General features: G+C 44.8%; 1 protein-coding gene across 1 annotated transcript; it reads right to left on the minus strand.

Annotated features, from left to right (window-relative positions):
* Positions 1 to 793: 793 nt before the first annotated feature.
* Positions 794 to 5,757, minus strand: PSMD7 (proteasome 26S subunit, non-ATPase 7). The gene is made up of 7 exons (XM_085235034.1): positions 5,616 to 5,757; positions 4,850 to 4,941; positions 3,473 to 3,565; positions 2,525 to 2,622; positions 2,197 to 2,277; positions 1,980 to 2,071; positions 794 to 1,278 (listed from the first exon to the last, which is right to left on the minus strand). Exons 1-7 carry the CDS (start codon positions 5,687 to 5,689, stop codon positions 840 to 842), a joined length of 969 nt encoding a protein of 322 aa, XP_085091160.1. The 5' UTR covers positions 5,690 to 5,757; the 3' UTR covers positions 794 to 839.
* Positions 5,758 to 17,582: the final 11,825 nt, after the last annotated feature.

Raw genomic sequence — 17,582 nt, forward strand, 5'->3', positions numbered from 1 at the left:
CACAGCGCCTGCCTGCCTCCCTTAGCCTGTAATCATGCTTAGTTAAAAATGGCTCTGGGATGGCTGGCTGGCTGTGGTGCTGTGGCTGTGTGCCTACATTTGGGTGCCATGATGAACGTGTCCTCTGTAATTAGTGGGCTGCAGCCAGGGCGGGAGGGGTGGATATGACTGGCACAGCATGGTGGCACCACCCTCCCGGGGATGTGGTGCCAAAGGGCTTGGATGCTGTCATGCTGTGTGGTGCTGGGGTACTGTGCTGACAGCTGTGAGGCAGCAATGGAAATCAGGCACATGTGAACAGCAGATTCCCTGGGAATTGCAGCTTTTGGTTCAAAAAAAGAAAAATCCAACACAGCAGAACTAAATAAGCCTGCTATTCACACCACCAGGGGCCAGCTAGCATCCCATAATTTTGCCATCACTTTGCTTTTCAGCAGCACTTGCAATGGGTTATTATTTCCTTAATAGACTACTTGTGCTGCACTGTGGGAAACTGCTGCCAGTATGGCACAGCCCACCCTCAGAAATTCATTTGCTATGGGCCTCTTCTGGCTGCATTGCTGCCTCCTGGCCCCAGGCACTGACACAGCTCAGCCCACCCTGGCTGTACCCCATACACCACCAGCTACAGCCAGACCACAGCACCCAACTACAGCAACTCTCTTCTTGTGTCGGCTTCTGCCACTTGAGTCCATCCACACAGCTGTGTTATAATGAATGCAATGAGTATCGAAGCACCAAAAAAGCAGAGCACTTATCATTACTAAGGAAAAGAACCCAGCAGCAAAGTGACTTAGTTTACAAGATTTTTTAATTTACAAATAAAAAAACTACACATTTTACTTCTTCTCTTTTTTCTCCTCTTTCTTGACATCGCTCTTCTCCTTGTCTTTTTCCTTCTCATCTTTCCTCTCCTTTTTACTCTCTTCTTTTTCCTGTCCTTCCTTCTTCTCTGCATCCCTGTTGGCAATCTTGTTGTTGATAAGGTTGTGCAGGGCAACCACCGAGCGGATAAGAGAAGCCAGGTAAACTACCACCATCTGGTCATTGGTCTTCAGGTAAAAGGCCTTGACAAATTCTTGCAGGTTGACATCCGGTAGCAGGTTGAAGACATCCTGAAGGTGGTAAATGATCTGGTGATTGATGGGTAGCTTGCCCATGGCTACTTTCTCAAGGTAGCTCCTGATGTCCAGAAGCTTGGAGTTCAGTCCCTTCAAGCCATGGACCTGATTTGTGATCCGCTGGGAGAGAGTGCCCACCGTGGTGTCCTTGATGTCTCTGAAACACGGGTAACAAAGATTCAACATTAGCATGTTTGCTGCTTACTCATCAACAAGCTGTGAGTATTCACTAAGAGGTCTTTCCTGTTGATAAAGAACAGCAGTTGCAAGAACAGATGAAGCACTACTAAACAAAGCATTTCAAGTCAAAGAACCAGATCAAACTGATTTGCATTAGAAAAGTATCTAAAATAGGTCATTGTTGTATGCTTTCCTGCAGAAATGCTGTCTTTGGAATAGTAGTGATAACACCAGTTAGAGGGATAGAAAGAAAAAAGCCAACAGAATTTCCAACAGGTGAAAAGGCTGTGCAGTTTGTATGACGTTACTGCTCTTTTCCTGGCTAGCAAGCTTTGCCAGTTTGTCAGCTGCAGCTCCGGCAGCCATGGTCCCACTCAGTCCTGCTCTGCGACGTACGCAGGGGCTGAGATGGTTCCAGACCATATTTCAAAGCTTTGAACTGATGACAATGTAGCTGTCATCATTTGATGGAGTTTCAGTGGGCAGTTACACCTTCCACTAGCAATGACTGAACATGCCAAGCAAGACTGCTAAGAGAACATGGTCTTTTAAAACATACACAGCATTTTTCACAAGCTCTGCATTTCCTCCAGGAAGCTGGCACTGGGAGATGCCATATGGACCACGTTCCCTGCTGTGCAAGTCTCACAAGAAAGCTCTCATCTTAAAGGTGTTTACCGTAACAAGTGTTCAACACCAACTTCCTCTGCCTCCTCAGCTCCGATCTCACTAGTCACGTGCTCGAATGTCTTGGAGGTTGGAGTGCCATCCTTTGAGGTGCACAAACACAAGGAGACAGGGTTAGACTACAGCTACAAAGACACAGACATCTTAACACTCATCTTTCAATGAAAACCTTTTCCTAGGAAGGCACAGAAAAACATTAGATACTCACATCATGAACTTCTTCAACTGAAATATAAGCTTCTGTGGGCAGTCCCAGGTCCTTTGGTTTCACATCAATAATCACCAACACCTTATGGAAAAACAAAACATTATAGAATAGCAGGTTTTTTTCAAGGACTGGAACAAAACACCTTCACACTACAGGCAAGGCAGAGATGTTAACTCCAAGCATTGAAATACGACATCTACAGCTGTTTAAAATACTTTGCTGTGAGTTTTTTCCACAAGTTGTATCAACAATTACAAAGGTAGGGGCCAAGGATTCCCATGTCCACGTTCAGAGAAAGAAAAACAAACAAATGAAGCGCAGTACTTACAGAGTTTGGACAGTATCTTTTCATCAGTTCATTGATAGCAATGTCATTCTTGTGCAGTTTAGGGCCTGTGTGGTACCAACCAACTATTCTTTCTCTAGCTGAGCAAAACCAGAGAGGATTCTAAATCAGAACCGTGTAGCGACAACAACAAAAGTATTTGGGTGGAGACTGAATTAGCAAATGAACAATCTGACGCATGCAGAAAATGAATGCAAGGCAGGGGAAAATGAATCAGAGGAGGCAAAACAATGGCATGGCTAGTGATGGAGACATTTTACAGAAATAACCGTACTCCAAGGTTCTTAATTAAACAAGACTATTTCATATAATGCAGTAATTCATATAGCACAGCGATCTGTCAACTTGCAACTCTGACATCTAAGGATACAAAAATTCTAGAAACAGGAACTGTTTCACAAATGTCTCAATCATTTTGAATTGTTGCTAGAGCAAAGAAAATTCATGGAAATTGAAGTTATGTCTGAATATTCAGCTTTAATGTCTCAAATGAAGTAGTGAAGAGTAATAGAATTATTAACGAAAACATGAGTTTGTAATATTTGTAAATATTACATAAACCAAAATATGTTCTTTTGTTCATAAAAAAAAAACAATTTCTGAGCAAATCTGCACAGAAGTTATACAAGAGAAACATATGTAATTCTTTAGAAATAGCAGCATTTATGAAATCTAACTAATTCTGAAGATACAAAGCTGTCAGACTTAGGAAAATTAATAAGGTATGAAAGAATGTGTTAGAAACACAAACTACTTGCACAAATTAACCCATGGAAAACCATTAGCAAAAGAGAAGCTACATAAGGAATTAGCATGGAGAGGCTTCTTACCTGGGCACATCTTTTCCTGCTTAGCTATGAAAGCACCTTCTCATGTGGACAAAGTTAAAAGTTTCTAGGAGTGTATCCATGCAAGGCAACCTAAACTTACCGTTGACCTTCTTAAACATTCCATACATGTTCTCCAGATAGTCGTGGTCCAGAAACCACACAGTATCATCCTTGTCGTCTTCATCAAAAGGTACTGGCAATAAAATGTTAATATTTAAGAAACCAATTTTCTGACTAGAAGTATTTGTAGAAACACCATGTTTTAGGATAGCTCTGGCTGCTAAGGGCAATTGGATCTTAATCAATTTCAACTGCTCCGCAATGTTACGCTGTGAATGCAAAACTACAGTGCAATTCTTTCTCCTAACTGCCAACAGTTTTAAAACAGAGGAATAAAATGCAAAGCGTTCTGACAGTTATCCTCGGTGGCCAACATCAAAGCGTCAGAGGGAAATTCTCCCCTGCACAACAGTAACTGCATGGTATGCTTACACATTTGATATGATAAACAGGATCCCAGCAGACTTTGCAGTTTGTTGATCAACAAAGAGCAAAAGGATGCATAAGATCACCATAGGATGCATTTCATCAACACTTTTACAGACTGGTAGAACATAAAGAGGCACTTTAGGGAAGGACCAGTTATCCCTGAGTAGAGGATGAGTGATTTTGTCAGTCAGCGTGTATACAGGGGCACACTGCTGGTTTTGAGAACAGCGCTCTCAGCATTTTGATTTACGGGAATATTAAAGCTTCAAAGTTGAAAGGCCATCATAGTACCAAAAAAATCCCAAACCTCTTTTCAACTCAAAGGGTAAAAAAGATCTTCCAGAATTGGCAAAAAAAAAAAGTCATTATGTGGGAGAACTCCTTACAACTGTGAAACTCCATAAACTGAGATATTTCTGCTTTGTCACAGAGCAGCCCCACTGGGGAGGAAATGATATAACACAAATAGGGGACGTGAACTCAAAAATTACTCCTGATATCACATGAAAGGAGAAAGGAGCGCTTTAACTGGACCAAATCTGAGGATGACATCTTCCCATAAGCAGTTACAGCCACAAGAGCACTGAGCAGAGATGTGTTCCACAAGCTGAGATGCGGAGCACTCAGCAGAGGTCAGCACGTCCAATGCAGCAAAACATAGCAGCACTTCAAAAAAAGTTTACCCCTGCTGCTGGAGCACGGCACACTGCAGCGCTGCAGGGAGGCTGCAGGGCGAGACAGGCTCCAATGGGGCACTTCAACAGCGGGCAGCTGGCACTTAAGTTTCACAGAATCACAAAATCATGGTGCTGGAAGGGACCTCTGGAGATCGCCCAGTCCAGCCCCAACTAAAGCAGAGGATCCCGAGACTTCGATACAGGCCGATCCGTACAGGAGGAGGACCTGTAAGCTGGCAAAGCGGCTTAGGGACAAACATACAGTGCAGCCTTTAAATCTCGTCCTAATGGGGATCGGACGCCCAACTCACCTGCAAAGCTGTTGGACACGTCCAGGATCTTCTTCTGCCAGGAGCCCAGCAGCACACCCACCACGCGCTTCTGGTTCCCAACCTTTCCTATTCTGAAGGGAAAAGGCCGTCAGCGCCCACACGGCAGCCCGCACAGACAGCCGGGCAGCGGCGGCTGCTTCTGCCACGGGCATGCCAAGCACCGCGCGCACGGGCAGAATAGAATAAGGGGCAGCGTGATTTCTGGTCACTGATCGTTGCTTTACTCTTAAAAGAAAGCTATCCCGGTGCTCTCGGGACCAAACCTCGGGACGCAGCGGCGCTCGGCGCGGGGCTGAGCAGGGCGCTGTGCCGCACAACGGGGATCCACACAGCGCGGCTCCGAGCTGCGCCGTGCCCGTGAGAGCGGCTGCAGCCCAGCTATCGGCAGCACAGCTATGGGCAGCACAGCTTCGGCTGCAGCACAGCTATCGGCACGGCGCTGCCGCTCAGGGGCCCGCGCTCGGCAGCTGAGCACAACCTGCAGCGGGCTCCGGGCCCCAACCCGTCCGCAGAGCTCCCCGCGCCGTGAGGGCCCGTCCGCGGCCCGCAGCCGTCCGAGCACCCTTTTTCCTCCTCCCGAGGACGACCCCCCCCAGCGCTCTCCGGGCCTCGCTCCCTTCGCCTCAGGGTCTCGACCCGAGCGATCGCCCGGCCCCGGCCCCGGCCCCCCGCAGCCCCGCGTCCCTCGCGGCGCGGCTCGGGCCCGTGACTCAGCGCCGCGGCCCCGCCACCGGCCGGGCCCCACCTGTTGAAGTGATCGACGACGCTGAGCAGCACCAGCGGGTGCACCACCACGCGGTCCACCGCCAGCTCCGGCATGGCGCCCCCCGCCCGGCCCGCTCCGGCCCCACTCCGCCGTCAGCCCGCTCCCAGCCCGCCGCAGGCCGCTCCCCGCCGCCAGGCCCCGCTCCCAGCCTGCCCCGCGGCGGGGCGGGGCCGAGCCGCCATCTTGAAAAGGTCGGCGGGAGGCGGGCCCGCTCGGCGATGGTGCCGCCATCTTGAGGAGGTGCGCGCGACCGGCGGCGAGGCGCCATCTTGGGGAAGTGGCGTCGTTCGGCGTGAGGTAAGGGGCGGGCCCGGAGGGGAGGAAGGTGGGCGGAGCGGGCGGGCTTCGTCTCGGGGAGGTTATGAGGGGGGTCTCCGGTGGAGGTGGGGGGGCCTTAGGGCCGGCTCTCGGCGGCGCGGTCGGGGAGCGGTTCGGCCGCCCGGAGCTGTGGCGGTGCCGCCTGTGCCCGCAGGCACCGCGAGATGCGGGCTTGGCTCCCGCCTTTCCCGCCGGGCGGCCCGTTTTTACTGGAAGGCGAACCTCATCGGCCGGGCGCGCGCCGCCCGCCGCACTCCGCGCCGTTCTCCGCTGCCGTGGCAGCGTTCCTTCCCGTTCGGCCCGCCCCGATTCCGCCCCGGTGCCGTTCCGCCCGCAGCCCGATACGGCCAATGCCGGCTCTGCCCCGAGCCGCCAGGGTTCCGCGTCGGACCCCTGAGGACGCGCTCCGTGGCGGCCCTTATTTCTACGCTTTCCCCACGTGCTGCTTCTCGGCGCGTTTCCCCGCCCTGCCCACGTGGCGCCGTGCCGTGCAGCCCGTGCTGCCGTCCGGATCCCGGAGCGCTCCGCCGCCCGGCCGAGCCCGGCCCTCTCGTGGCGCTGCCCGGCGTTGCGCGGCCCGGTGCCGTCTGGGCGATTCGGGCAGAATTCCGGCGGCGCTGGCGGAGGTTTCTTCCAGCAGAGGGAGAGCTCTGACCGCGGAACTCCAACGCGGCCGGCGTTCCTGTAGCTTGTTTTATCAATATACATATAAAACTCACTTTTCAAATTAACTAGTTCAATAAGTAATTTAGCTCATTGATTTTTGGGCATATCCTAAGTGCCGTTACAAGCTACGGATATTTTAAATGCCATTACCTAATAAAAGGTGCTTAAAACATTCCTTCTATTGATTTTATTACTGCTTTATTTTGCTGCCTTGGTTTAAAATCATTTTAACCGCTCTGTAATCAAGAAGAAATATATCGTTGGTGAAATACAGTCAATTTCCTAAAAACCTTTGACATCGTTAAATAAGGAATTAGTTGTTAAATCATGTCAGGCAATAACCGAGGGACAGAAAAGATATAAAATTTGGAGCGGTGGGCCTGCGCACCGGTGAGCTGCTCTGACCTTTGGCATTCAGACTGTATGCGACAATCGCACTTCAATTCTGTTCTTGATTCCTACATCAGTCAGAAGAGATTTAAAATCTCAGCATGCCAGGAAGGTTGTCGAAGGATAACGGAGTACGATCTAGAGACAATTAAGGGGTGTTTTAATGACCTGCTGTGACTTTTTGTTAAAATTACTCTCTGACTTAGCGCATTTGAAGTTTCATTTGCTGGATTGCATTGCTGGTAGTTTAGTGTATTGATATTATACACAAAAGACTAAATTGAGTCTGCTCATGGGGATTTCAGTTACTTCCCTTCCCGGCTCTTTTGACTTGAGAAGATTATCAGTATTATTGAGCTAATCAGATGGTAGATGGAGGCTGGGAATGCAGGCAATATGTTGCTTAACCAAAGAATTGAAAAGTAAGTAATGAGTGTTGGTGCTCAATAAAAAAACAGCTAATGAGTTGATTGTATCGATGCTTGATGTAATTTAACTGTAGAGTGGCAAACATCAATACTTATTTATGATTTGATTCATGATTGCTGATCTGAAATTCAAAGTTTGGAGAGCTCCTGCTGTAAGCGAGTGCCTGGCGGCTGGCCTGGCGAGGGGAGGCTCCTGCAATGGGACGCGCGATCACACCATCTGTTGCTGGGCTTTTTTCTTCTCTTCAAATGTAACTTTTCAGAAGTTTAAGAAAAAAAAAAATTGTCAAAAAATAGTTCAAAAGTAAGATCAGTGATTAGAAATGTTAAAGGAACCTCTGGTCTTCCTGCAATAAAGACCTTAATAACCTCAAGGGAGATGTCAATGGCAGAGAAACCTTGTGCTGCTGGTGGAGGTTGGCGTGTGCCGTGTTTCAGCAGCAATCCCACCACTGCTTATGGAAGTTACTGTCACTAATGACCGCATTTCAAAAGAAAGTTAATTGGCAGAAAATCTTGCAGTCTTGAATGGTACGAGAGTTCTTAATTCACTTCATTCAGAGCTCACCTTTTGCTCTTCGTCTCTTCCTTGTGGTTTGCGAGATGTTGTTGGCATTCTGTAAGTGCAGGCTTATGCTTATTGTGACACAGAAGGACATCTCTGCAGGCTTTTCTAAGCCGTGCACTGTTTCTTCAGAATGCGCTTTTTAATTCTGTAAAATGCCCTGCGTCACCTTTGGGCCTAGGTGCTTGTTAGCATAGGGGCATGTTGGTATGTTCTCTGGGCTGCCGCCAGCCATGGCTTTATGGAGTCCATGCTTGCCAGCTGTTTTCTAATTTGACTAATGCTGTCTTAACAAAGCCCTGGTAATGTGGCTGAGGGACACTTGCAGTGGCCTTATTTCTCTCCTGGTCCTTTCCACCTGCAGTATTGGTGCCAGAGGGCAGCATGAATTTGTAACAGCAAGGAGAAAAAATAAATGGAGATGACTGCTATAGAATCACAGAAGCGCCTGATGACCACATATAGGCTGGGGAAGGCATGTGTTTACAGAACACATTCGCTTTGTGTTTCTAGGTGTTCTTCCCAGCTGTGCGAGTTAAAAACACTACTGTGCTTTAAATGAAAATACCAGCATGCTGCAGTTAACCGCAGCTCATCAGGCCCGGGAGCGAAGCCTTGGATGGCTGTGCCACAGCTCACGCCCTCCTGTCTTGCTGTCTGCTTTGTGTGTTTTTCCATCTTGTCTGAGAAGGACCAGGCGCTGCTGCTGGTCCGTCAGGAGCCTCATCCTGGGAAGAGTTTGGTTGCTGAGCCTTCCCCAAGCCGAGGGTTCTCTGCATACCTAAAGGGAAGAGTGCAGCTGGGGGGTGCCGGCAGGTCAGGCCGTGCTGTAGGGAGGAGGTGAGCCGTGCAGGAGGCAGTGACGCTTCTGCCCGACCTGCTTTTCCTCTGTAGCTTTCCAGAGCCTGCCAGTGGTAAGGGACGTCCTTGGGACTGCGGCTACGAAGGATCCTCACAGCTGGGAAGTATTGGTGCCTGATGCTTTGGAGTCTCGTCCTAAATGACACCTCTTAATGTGCGCCTTTAATTCTGGCTTTGGTTGTAAAGAAAATCCTGATGATGATCTCTCTAGACAGAGGATTGGGGGAGGAGGGGAAAACAGTGCATCCATGAAAATTTTCATTGAGATGCCATTTAAAATGTGTTTAAAATCCGCTCAAGAGAAGTGAAGCTTTCTTTAGACCCGTCAGTAGTTTGTTGCATAATGTCTTTATGCTACTGGCTCAAACAGACAATATTTATTTCCTTATAAGTTTAGCCTTATCCAAATCACTGTAGTTTCCTGCAAAGATTTCCATGACTGGGCTGTGTTGTGTTTTGGGAGGAATGATGCTGCCTGGAATGGAACGGGTAATGCGAGCCACGGAAGGAAAACAGAAAGCTGCCACAACATTATTAGTTCTAATTTGCTTTGGTTAAACTATAATTCAACGAAATGCTGATGCTGTAGGCTCAAAGCATGATGCCATGCAGCGTGGACTTACCCAAACTTCAAAATAAGTATCAGTTTGCTTCTGAAAACCTCCAAATTGGAGCAACGACCACTTATTCCAAGTGTCTGTTCTAGAGCCAAATGTCTTAAAATAAACTTTTAATCTGTAATTGTAATTGATCTGTACAATTCTTTGCAATCTGATCTTTAAATATTTGTGTTGCAGTCATTTATTTGGTTCCTTGTGGAGCATCTACAGAAGTACATCTAGCAGGAACACTCATGCTGCTTACTGTGGGTCAGCTGCAAATATCCCAGTAGTTGCTGTTGGTGAATTTAAGACCTTTTGGCCGTATCTCTGTGTTATCCAATTATAACCCTATCCTTCCCCAAATAGTATCACAGTGGAATTTTGGCCAGTTACTTTTGCATGTAGAATTGGCACTTCCTACAGTTAAAATGCTTGTAGAAGAATTGTTGACATCTAGTGTAAATTTGTGGGAAAAATCCTTCAGATTTGATACTGTGCACTTAGAGCTTTTGTGGTTCTGTCCAGAAATCAGAGAGTATAGAAATGCCAGAGATGTTTTTAATAACTAAACCACTGACTGTTTTTTGTATTTCAATACAGCAGTTTCAGTACTTTATTCTGCTACTTTTGCTAAGAATATGGTGTTTTGTTTTGTTTTGTTTTTTTAAATTGTGGAAACAAATAGTTAAAAAAAAAAAATGCAGAACAGTTCTAGTCATACTCATTTTTCCACACCTTGAGGACCAGCAAATTCTTTAATATGAGATTTTATTTGTACAAAGCAAAACTTCAAAACCACTCAAAAGCTTTCTTATTAACTGCTGTCAGTCCTTTGATTTACAAGGGCAATAAAGATCTGGAGGGGGCACATTTATCATGGCGCTCAGCACACCAGGAGCCATTTTCTCAAGCGGTAAAGCCAAGTGATAAAATGAGTTCTTTTGTTCTATAACCAAGACACATTCCCTATTTTTAAAAATGTGTGTTGGACTTCTTGGCTTGTAGTTTGGCTGTGTTCCTCTAATACTCCATTTATAAATGAAAAATTGCTAACATGCAGATGCTGATGATGCATCTGGAAAAAAACAGACTTTCTGAAAGTCAACTTAGGTTTATTTGCCAGCTCTTTTTCCAGTGCAAACTCTTGTATTATTTATTTTTTCACAGCACATTTTAGCGTAGCGTCGTTTTTTTGTTTTGTTTTTTAAACTGATGTGATCATATGCCTCTGCAAAGCTTGCGAAATTGCGATTAGAAAGGAATTAAAAGTTCTCCACTTACAATAAGGAGCCATGCTCTGTAGGTGTACTGCTGCTTTGCAAATTCTTATTTCATCTGTTTCTGAACTTGTTTGGGTGACTTTTTGAAGGCTGTTCTTTAATGTGAGCAGATGGGGGGAAAGTGCTCTTGTTTATACAAAAAAAAAAATAATCAATGACTTGTATGGGTAATTCATTAATAGACATAGCTGTGTGGGAGTAAATGTGAGCAAGGGCTCAGAGTCTGACTGTGTCTACATATCAATAAAGCCAGTTTTGTTTGTTCCGGGTGAGTGCTGCCACCTCTGGTCTCTTCCAGAAGCACTGCAGGATGCTGGGCAGTTGACTGGCGAAAGCAGCAAGTCCAATTGTGCTCAGCTGTCTGGTGCTGTTGTGCAGGAACCTTCAGAACAAGTGTAGGAGAACTGGTTTGCAAAAAGTACTTTTTAATATAGCTTTGAGTAATATAATCCTAATTCTTACCTTAAAACCAGGTAAGGTTTTGTTTAATGCTTTGGCTTCAGTCGAGATGCTGCCGGAACATACAGAAGAATGAGTTTGAAAGAAGGCAGCGACATTAAGCCTTGTTTGTATTTACCAGCACCACTGTGATGCCCATACAGCTGCAGTACTGCAGCAGAACCCATTTGTCCCCAGGTACACAGGGTATGATGGATGGGCTTGCAAGGTACTTTGGACAATAGCTGTTTCTTTAGTTTTATTCTCGGTTCCCTTTGAAGACAGAGGGTTTTTAAGAAAAAACACGCTGTAAGCAGGCTGATCTTGTACCAGAGTTGTGCATTGCTCTCTAACGTGATGTTACCTGAATGAAAACTCTGAGCAGAAGGACTGGAGGCATATCTGCATGGAGGTTGGTGGCCCTGCCTGTGGAGGGGGGATGGAACTTGATGGTCCTTGACGTTCCTTCCAACCCACGCCATGCTATGATTCTGTGATCCAAAGTGAAGTCTTCAAGTGTGCTAAGTGAGTGTGGGACAACACTGTATTCCACAATACGCAGTGTGGAAGTAGCACTTGTATTATGATGTCGCTCCAGCTTATATGGCCCTGAAAGCATATCGTTAAGTCAGTGTTTGTTGGTGGCTGACTTCACGTAGTGCCTTATCCAGGAGGAAGCAGCTGTATTACAGCAAAGACCCACCACAAGTATGGAAGAAGGTGGCTTTGGTTGCCCTATCATAGCAATCTGCAGCAGAGGGATCTGCTGTAATTTTATGTTGGTATTTGAAATTGAGCAAGAACAGGCTTTGTCGAGGAGGCACACCTTCATGTATGTGTGCACGTTACTTCTGATACTTGCTGCGTTGTAAAGCTTTTAGTCTCTGATACTTAAAGTTGGGAATTATAAGGTTTCATAGTTGGTTTTTTTTTGTTGTTTTTTTTTTTTTTTTTAAACCCTGGGGCCTCTTTATGCTGTAGTGTCTTGAAAGAGCCTAAAGCTTTGGAAAAAAAAAAAACTGAAATACTTTTTATTTTATGAAGCAGTTTTGGGGTCAGTTCTTCTAAAATGAATGCTTTTATGTTGGATAGTTTAAAGACCATCTGTTAACTGAGACCAACCGTAAGTGAAGTTGCAGTTATGTTTCCTATTAGTCTTGTATCTTTCCTATTAGTCATGTATGAAAGAATACAGAGACATCCAACAGAACTCCAAACAAAAATTGAAAAAGCAGATGTTGAAGCTGTTGGCCTGTTGGCTTCTTTTTAAAGGAGCAAGTAATTAGTGAGTCACAAAATTAAGACTAGTTTTGTAAACTGTCATTTAGAATAGTGGTGAAGGTATATTTCTGATTATTGTATGCTGCAGTTGAAAATGGAGTATTTTACTTGGAGAAACTGAAGGTGATTAAAAAAAAAAAAATCCATGACTGTTATGTCTGGAAGCATACAATAAAAGATAAAATAGAACATTTTAAATAGTTATGCACTTCTAGTCTCTCAGGGCTCATTTATTATGTTGTCATGGTGAGCAACAAATAAAAAAAAGTAAAATAAAAAGGCTGTTCCTTGGGTAGTTGTGACTTATTGGTAGTTACCTTTTACAAGAGTTCCATGCTGACTTAAGTAAAGATCTCTGAGGAAAAAAAAACAAACTTCATTTTTCGAATACGTTCAGCTAAGAGCTTACAGCCTTCCGTGACACCACCTGAATTATTATTAGTGTGCACTGCTGTGAGAATAACACTCGCTGCTGTTTAACAACAATGTCTTTCCATCGCATTTCTAAAAGTCAGTAGGAAAATGAGAGGCAGAATTGGGAGCTGAAGTGGAATTAAAACAGTCTGTTCTGAAGCCAGGATATTATCATCATTGCTTCTATAAGATGGAAGAATTAACGTGTGCTGCAGATGCAGTTCCGTGTGATTTGCTCGAAAAATTTTTAATAGCTGTGTTTGTTAAGCAGAGGGTCCTCTCTTGCCTGGATAAAATCTTGAAGCATATTTCATAAAGGCTTCCTCTTTTTTCCTGCCCTTAAACTGTAATTAAATACCAAAAACGTATGCAATTTTGTCTATATAAAGCTTCATTTCTCACGGATTGTGGAGGTAATTAATTTTTTTGCTTACGTCCATCATAATGGAAGACGATGCGTTGCACCGGGCAGACGATGAGATTGAAACAGCTGGCAGTAACAGCCGCGCCTGTCCGGCTCGGCTCAAGCGCCGGCTCTGCAGCGCCCCCTGCAGGCGGTGCTGCTGCAGCGGCTCTCCGGAGCTCCCGGCTGCTCGTCGAAGGGCGGCTGTGGCGGTGGGTGCCCACGGGCCCTGCTCGGGCTGTGCGCCTGCGGGCGTTATGTGAGCTGTACCAGCAGGTTAAAGAGTACGACAGTTATGAAACGATACTTCATTTACAGTGGGTGCTGATGAGGAAACTTTCAGGCTGAATACTCAGTTACTCAGATTTGATATAGTTCTGTCAGGACCCTTTTGCCCTAACCATGATATGCGATTCCACTGAAGACATCCCTCCTTATCTTACCTCAGGTCACCCTTCCAACCCAATTTAAGGCCCATCTGCCTGGGCAGTTGATTTTAGCGGCAGACTCTCCTACAATAAAATCTTAAGGAAGCACCGCGCTAGCCAAGGCAGCATGGCAGAAGCATTAAGTGCTCCTTCATGTTCAGGTGGGCTGGTGCCTCTCTCTTTTAGAGGTACCAACACTTATTAATGGGACACTTTTCCTCCCTTGTTGTCCCAGTGCCCTACTGTCACAATTTGAGAATCAGAGAAACATGCATTCTTTCTGAAGAACAAACTTCATCTGCTGTTTTGCAGGAAGCCTGAGAGGGGAAAAATATGGAAACAAATAAAATGAATTTCCGATGGCAACTATTTTCTTTTAGAGAAAGCACATTTTAGGATAGCATTTACAGAAACTTTATCGGTACTGCACTACAGTCTTTCAGAGCTTTTTCCATAACTAACAGGAACTGAAAATGTATTTACTTTATTTCCACACTTAGGCAGTTGTAAATCCCGTACAGCACAGACCTGCATTTTATAGACCAAATTTACTGTTGTTCTTGATGCTGTGCTGCGTTGATTATGCTGCTCTGGAACATCTATGACAGGGACGTGTGCCTGTTTCCCACACTGTCTGTAGCAGGATGAGAACTCGTGCTGAAGCACTGAGCCTGGCTGCCCCGTCCCACTGCTCGCCTCCTCCTCGGGTTCCCCTCTCCATTGAATGAAAATGTGATCAGTCTGTGTGTATGTGTAATAGTTATTAGCGGGCAGGAGACTGAAGAGTTCTGCAGAAGGGGGACTCTTCAATGAAAAGCCGTAGTCAGGTGTAGTGAGGGAAAGCATTGTACAAGGGGACATAAAATCACTGAATGGCACCATCTTAGATAGTTTATCTAATCAATAAGCTGATTGCTTTTCATTTAAAAAAAAAAAAAAAAAAAAAAACCTCAAAATACCCAAAAACCCTTTACTGGAGGTGCATCACGGAGACAATTACACAGATGTTCTTTTCACATTAAAGCATTGCATGCTATCTTTGTTGATGTGACGTGCAAGGGTTTATTAAAGATTACTTTCTTGGCTTATGGAAAAATGTTGTTCTAGCTCAACCATTCTCAGATTCTGGTGATAGTCCTTTTAATTTCCCTTTGCTGTTATTGGATTCTGGAAAAGGTTAATTAGTTATCCACTGAGCTTTGATAGAAGACTTTTTATTTATTTATTTATTTTTAGAATATAATATTAGGAAATGTTCTTCTGGGGTATGAAGGTAACACCACGAGGGGGTACTATAATTTTATCAAATTTGTCTTGGTAAGTGGGTTTATTAAGGTAAAGTGATTGCAGCCCGCAGAGTTAATTTTAATATGCTAATATACCACAGCAAGTTGGGAACTTAACTAAAATGACACAGTTAATTATAATTTATAGAAAGTAGAGCGGCTTAGTAAGGTCATCTGTATGTTACATTAGGACTGCATATAGGCTCACCAGATTTCAATGCAGTTCTCTTAGAAGCAGTGTTAGGTGCTGGCTGTTCACACATCACTGAGCTTTGCACGAGGAACTCAGCATAGTTCTGTGCAAACTGCTTTGTTCTCGTGTAAAGAGAATAATCCTTTATGCTCTGAATGCAGAAAGCTGATGTCAGCTTTGTATGTGTTTTAATGGTTTTAACACCTGTTTGAAGCTGTATACTTATTGAGACTTAAAGAGGTTTTTTATTTGCAGTGGAAAAATATGCCATCTGCTATTCTTCCTTTGGTGCAAGAATTACTCCTGATGGAACCTTTGATAAAATAATGCAACATGTTTTTGTTTGTATTGGGGCGGGAATTGTTTCCATGGTTTGTGGAAGAGTTGGGCACTGCTTCTGTTTGGCGTTTGAAGGGAAGGAGTTCAGCACCATGAAACAGCCAGGGCTTTGGGTTGTTATGTCACTGTCATGTTCGTGTAAGTCCCTATCTACTGAGCCATAGAGGAACAGGGTAACAAGGAATTGAGCAGAAACAGGCTTCTTGAAAATCTTGCTATTGTATTTGACTAGGGGAAGGAAAATAAATAAAGCAGAAGTAAAGAATGTGCAATCACAGCAGAGCAGAACTAAGGGAAGACTAGTTCTAGCATTTTGGTTTTGTGTAGCCTACAGCTCCGTGGCTGCTTTATTTATCAGAGCAGAACTTATCTGAGCAGCACTACGATGTGTGATAAAGGGGAAGAAGCCATGAATTCCTGCTGGGGTCTCCAGGTGCGTCCTGCAAATGTGAAGCACGACCACCAGTGGCATTGAGTGCTTGGGCAGCTGGACGTGAGGAGCACACAAGAGAAAGGACTGAGAACTGTTACCAGTGATCTTTCTGTTCTCTTTGGAGGTTTTGATGAGATCCACAGAGAATCACATTAGAAAACAGGAAAGAAAGAACGTGTCAGAAGAACACATTAAAAAATATTTTCTTCTGATTTCTACAGAAGATAAGTAATTTGTCATTCCTGTGATCCTGGGGAGTGAGTTTTGCTTTCATTGGGAAGTTCCTGAGATCACTGTTTCCCCTCAGGAGATGGAAAACCAGATGGCACACCAATAAACCGGTTGAGAGGCTGCCTTGCCAGGGACAGTAATTGGCAGTGATGTCACAAAGTGTTGGGTTTTTTTTCCCCAAATGTTTTAAAAGATGTTTTCCATGCCCATCTGCTGTCTGCTATTAAAGTCGACACATAGCATCTGAGTATATGGAAGGGTAAGCTAAGCTGGGGTCAGTGTTGCAAACTTGATGCTGCTGCAAGGAGGTGAATGTATGAAACTCACAGTGACAGAAGGATCTATCCAGGTTATTAGTAAAACCTGCCAGATCTCTTCTTTTCTGAGACCCATGTATTGTGGAGGCCTCAAACAGGACTACACTGATGGTGCCCTTACCAGTGGGACTCTGTCCTCACCTGATTTGTGAGCAGCGAGCAAATCATCGTTAGCTGTGCGGAGTACTGACTGCTGCCTATTGCTGAATGCTTGCCCTGGTGTAAGGAAATACACTGATAATGTTGAGCTTGGCTTTTTGGCGTAGTGCATGGACTCTGACATTTTAGAAGGTCATAATGAGTCAGCTTTTGCAGAAAATGAGTCCTGTTTTACTGTGATCACTATTTAAAATGGTTTCCAGAAATCTGGCTTTCTTCTAGAAGCTGCACCCCAACAGAAAAGAATCAGAGTTTTGCCTTCCATGCCAGCTAAATGCTGTTTATTTTGTCATGGCTTTCCGTGGTTGTTTCTCATCTCTGTATTGGATGGGTGCCATCATCAGAACTGTTAATGAAGCTGGGTCCTGCATCTCCTGCGACAAGAACAGGAGGCCACATTTGAGGACACATCGAGAGCATGAAAGGGTACGATTTGGTGGTTATAGGTGCTGTCCTGGATAGGAAGAGTACAGACAAAATGTTGCAAAACTTAGAGCTCTGATAATTAGAACATTTATTCACAGAAACCTTGAAGAATGTAACTTATTTTCCAGGGAAAAAAGAAGAAAACAAATTAATGCATTCTAGATATATATAACCAATTATTGACATCAAATTATATGCACAATTAATTTTTTATTAAATAAGAGATAATGTATACAATATTGTGACAATCTTCTAAAATAACAAGTTTTTAAACTTCACCAGCACCATGCACTGTGTCTCTGCTTCTCAGGGGGCTAATGTTAAAAGTGAGGCATTCAGCAATTGAAAAGGAAATTATAAGATTAGTCACTTGAGTAATTTAAACATGCAAATAAGTATCCCAGCTGTGTTGATACCAGATTTAGCTGAATTTACTGGGGCTGCTTTGACTTCATCACCCTAATTATTCCTGCTTTGTGTCAGACTTC

This window comes from Meleagris gallopavo, chromosome 13, assembly GCF_905368555.1.
Source record: "Meleagris gallopavo chromosome 13, MGAL_WU_HG_1.1, whole genome shotgun sequence".
NCBI classification, from domain to species: Eukaryota; Metazoa; Chordata; class Aves; order Galliformes; family Phasianidae; genus Meleagris; species Meleagris gallopavo.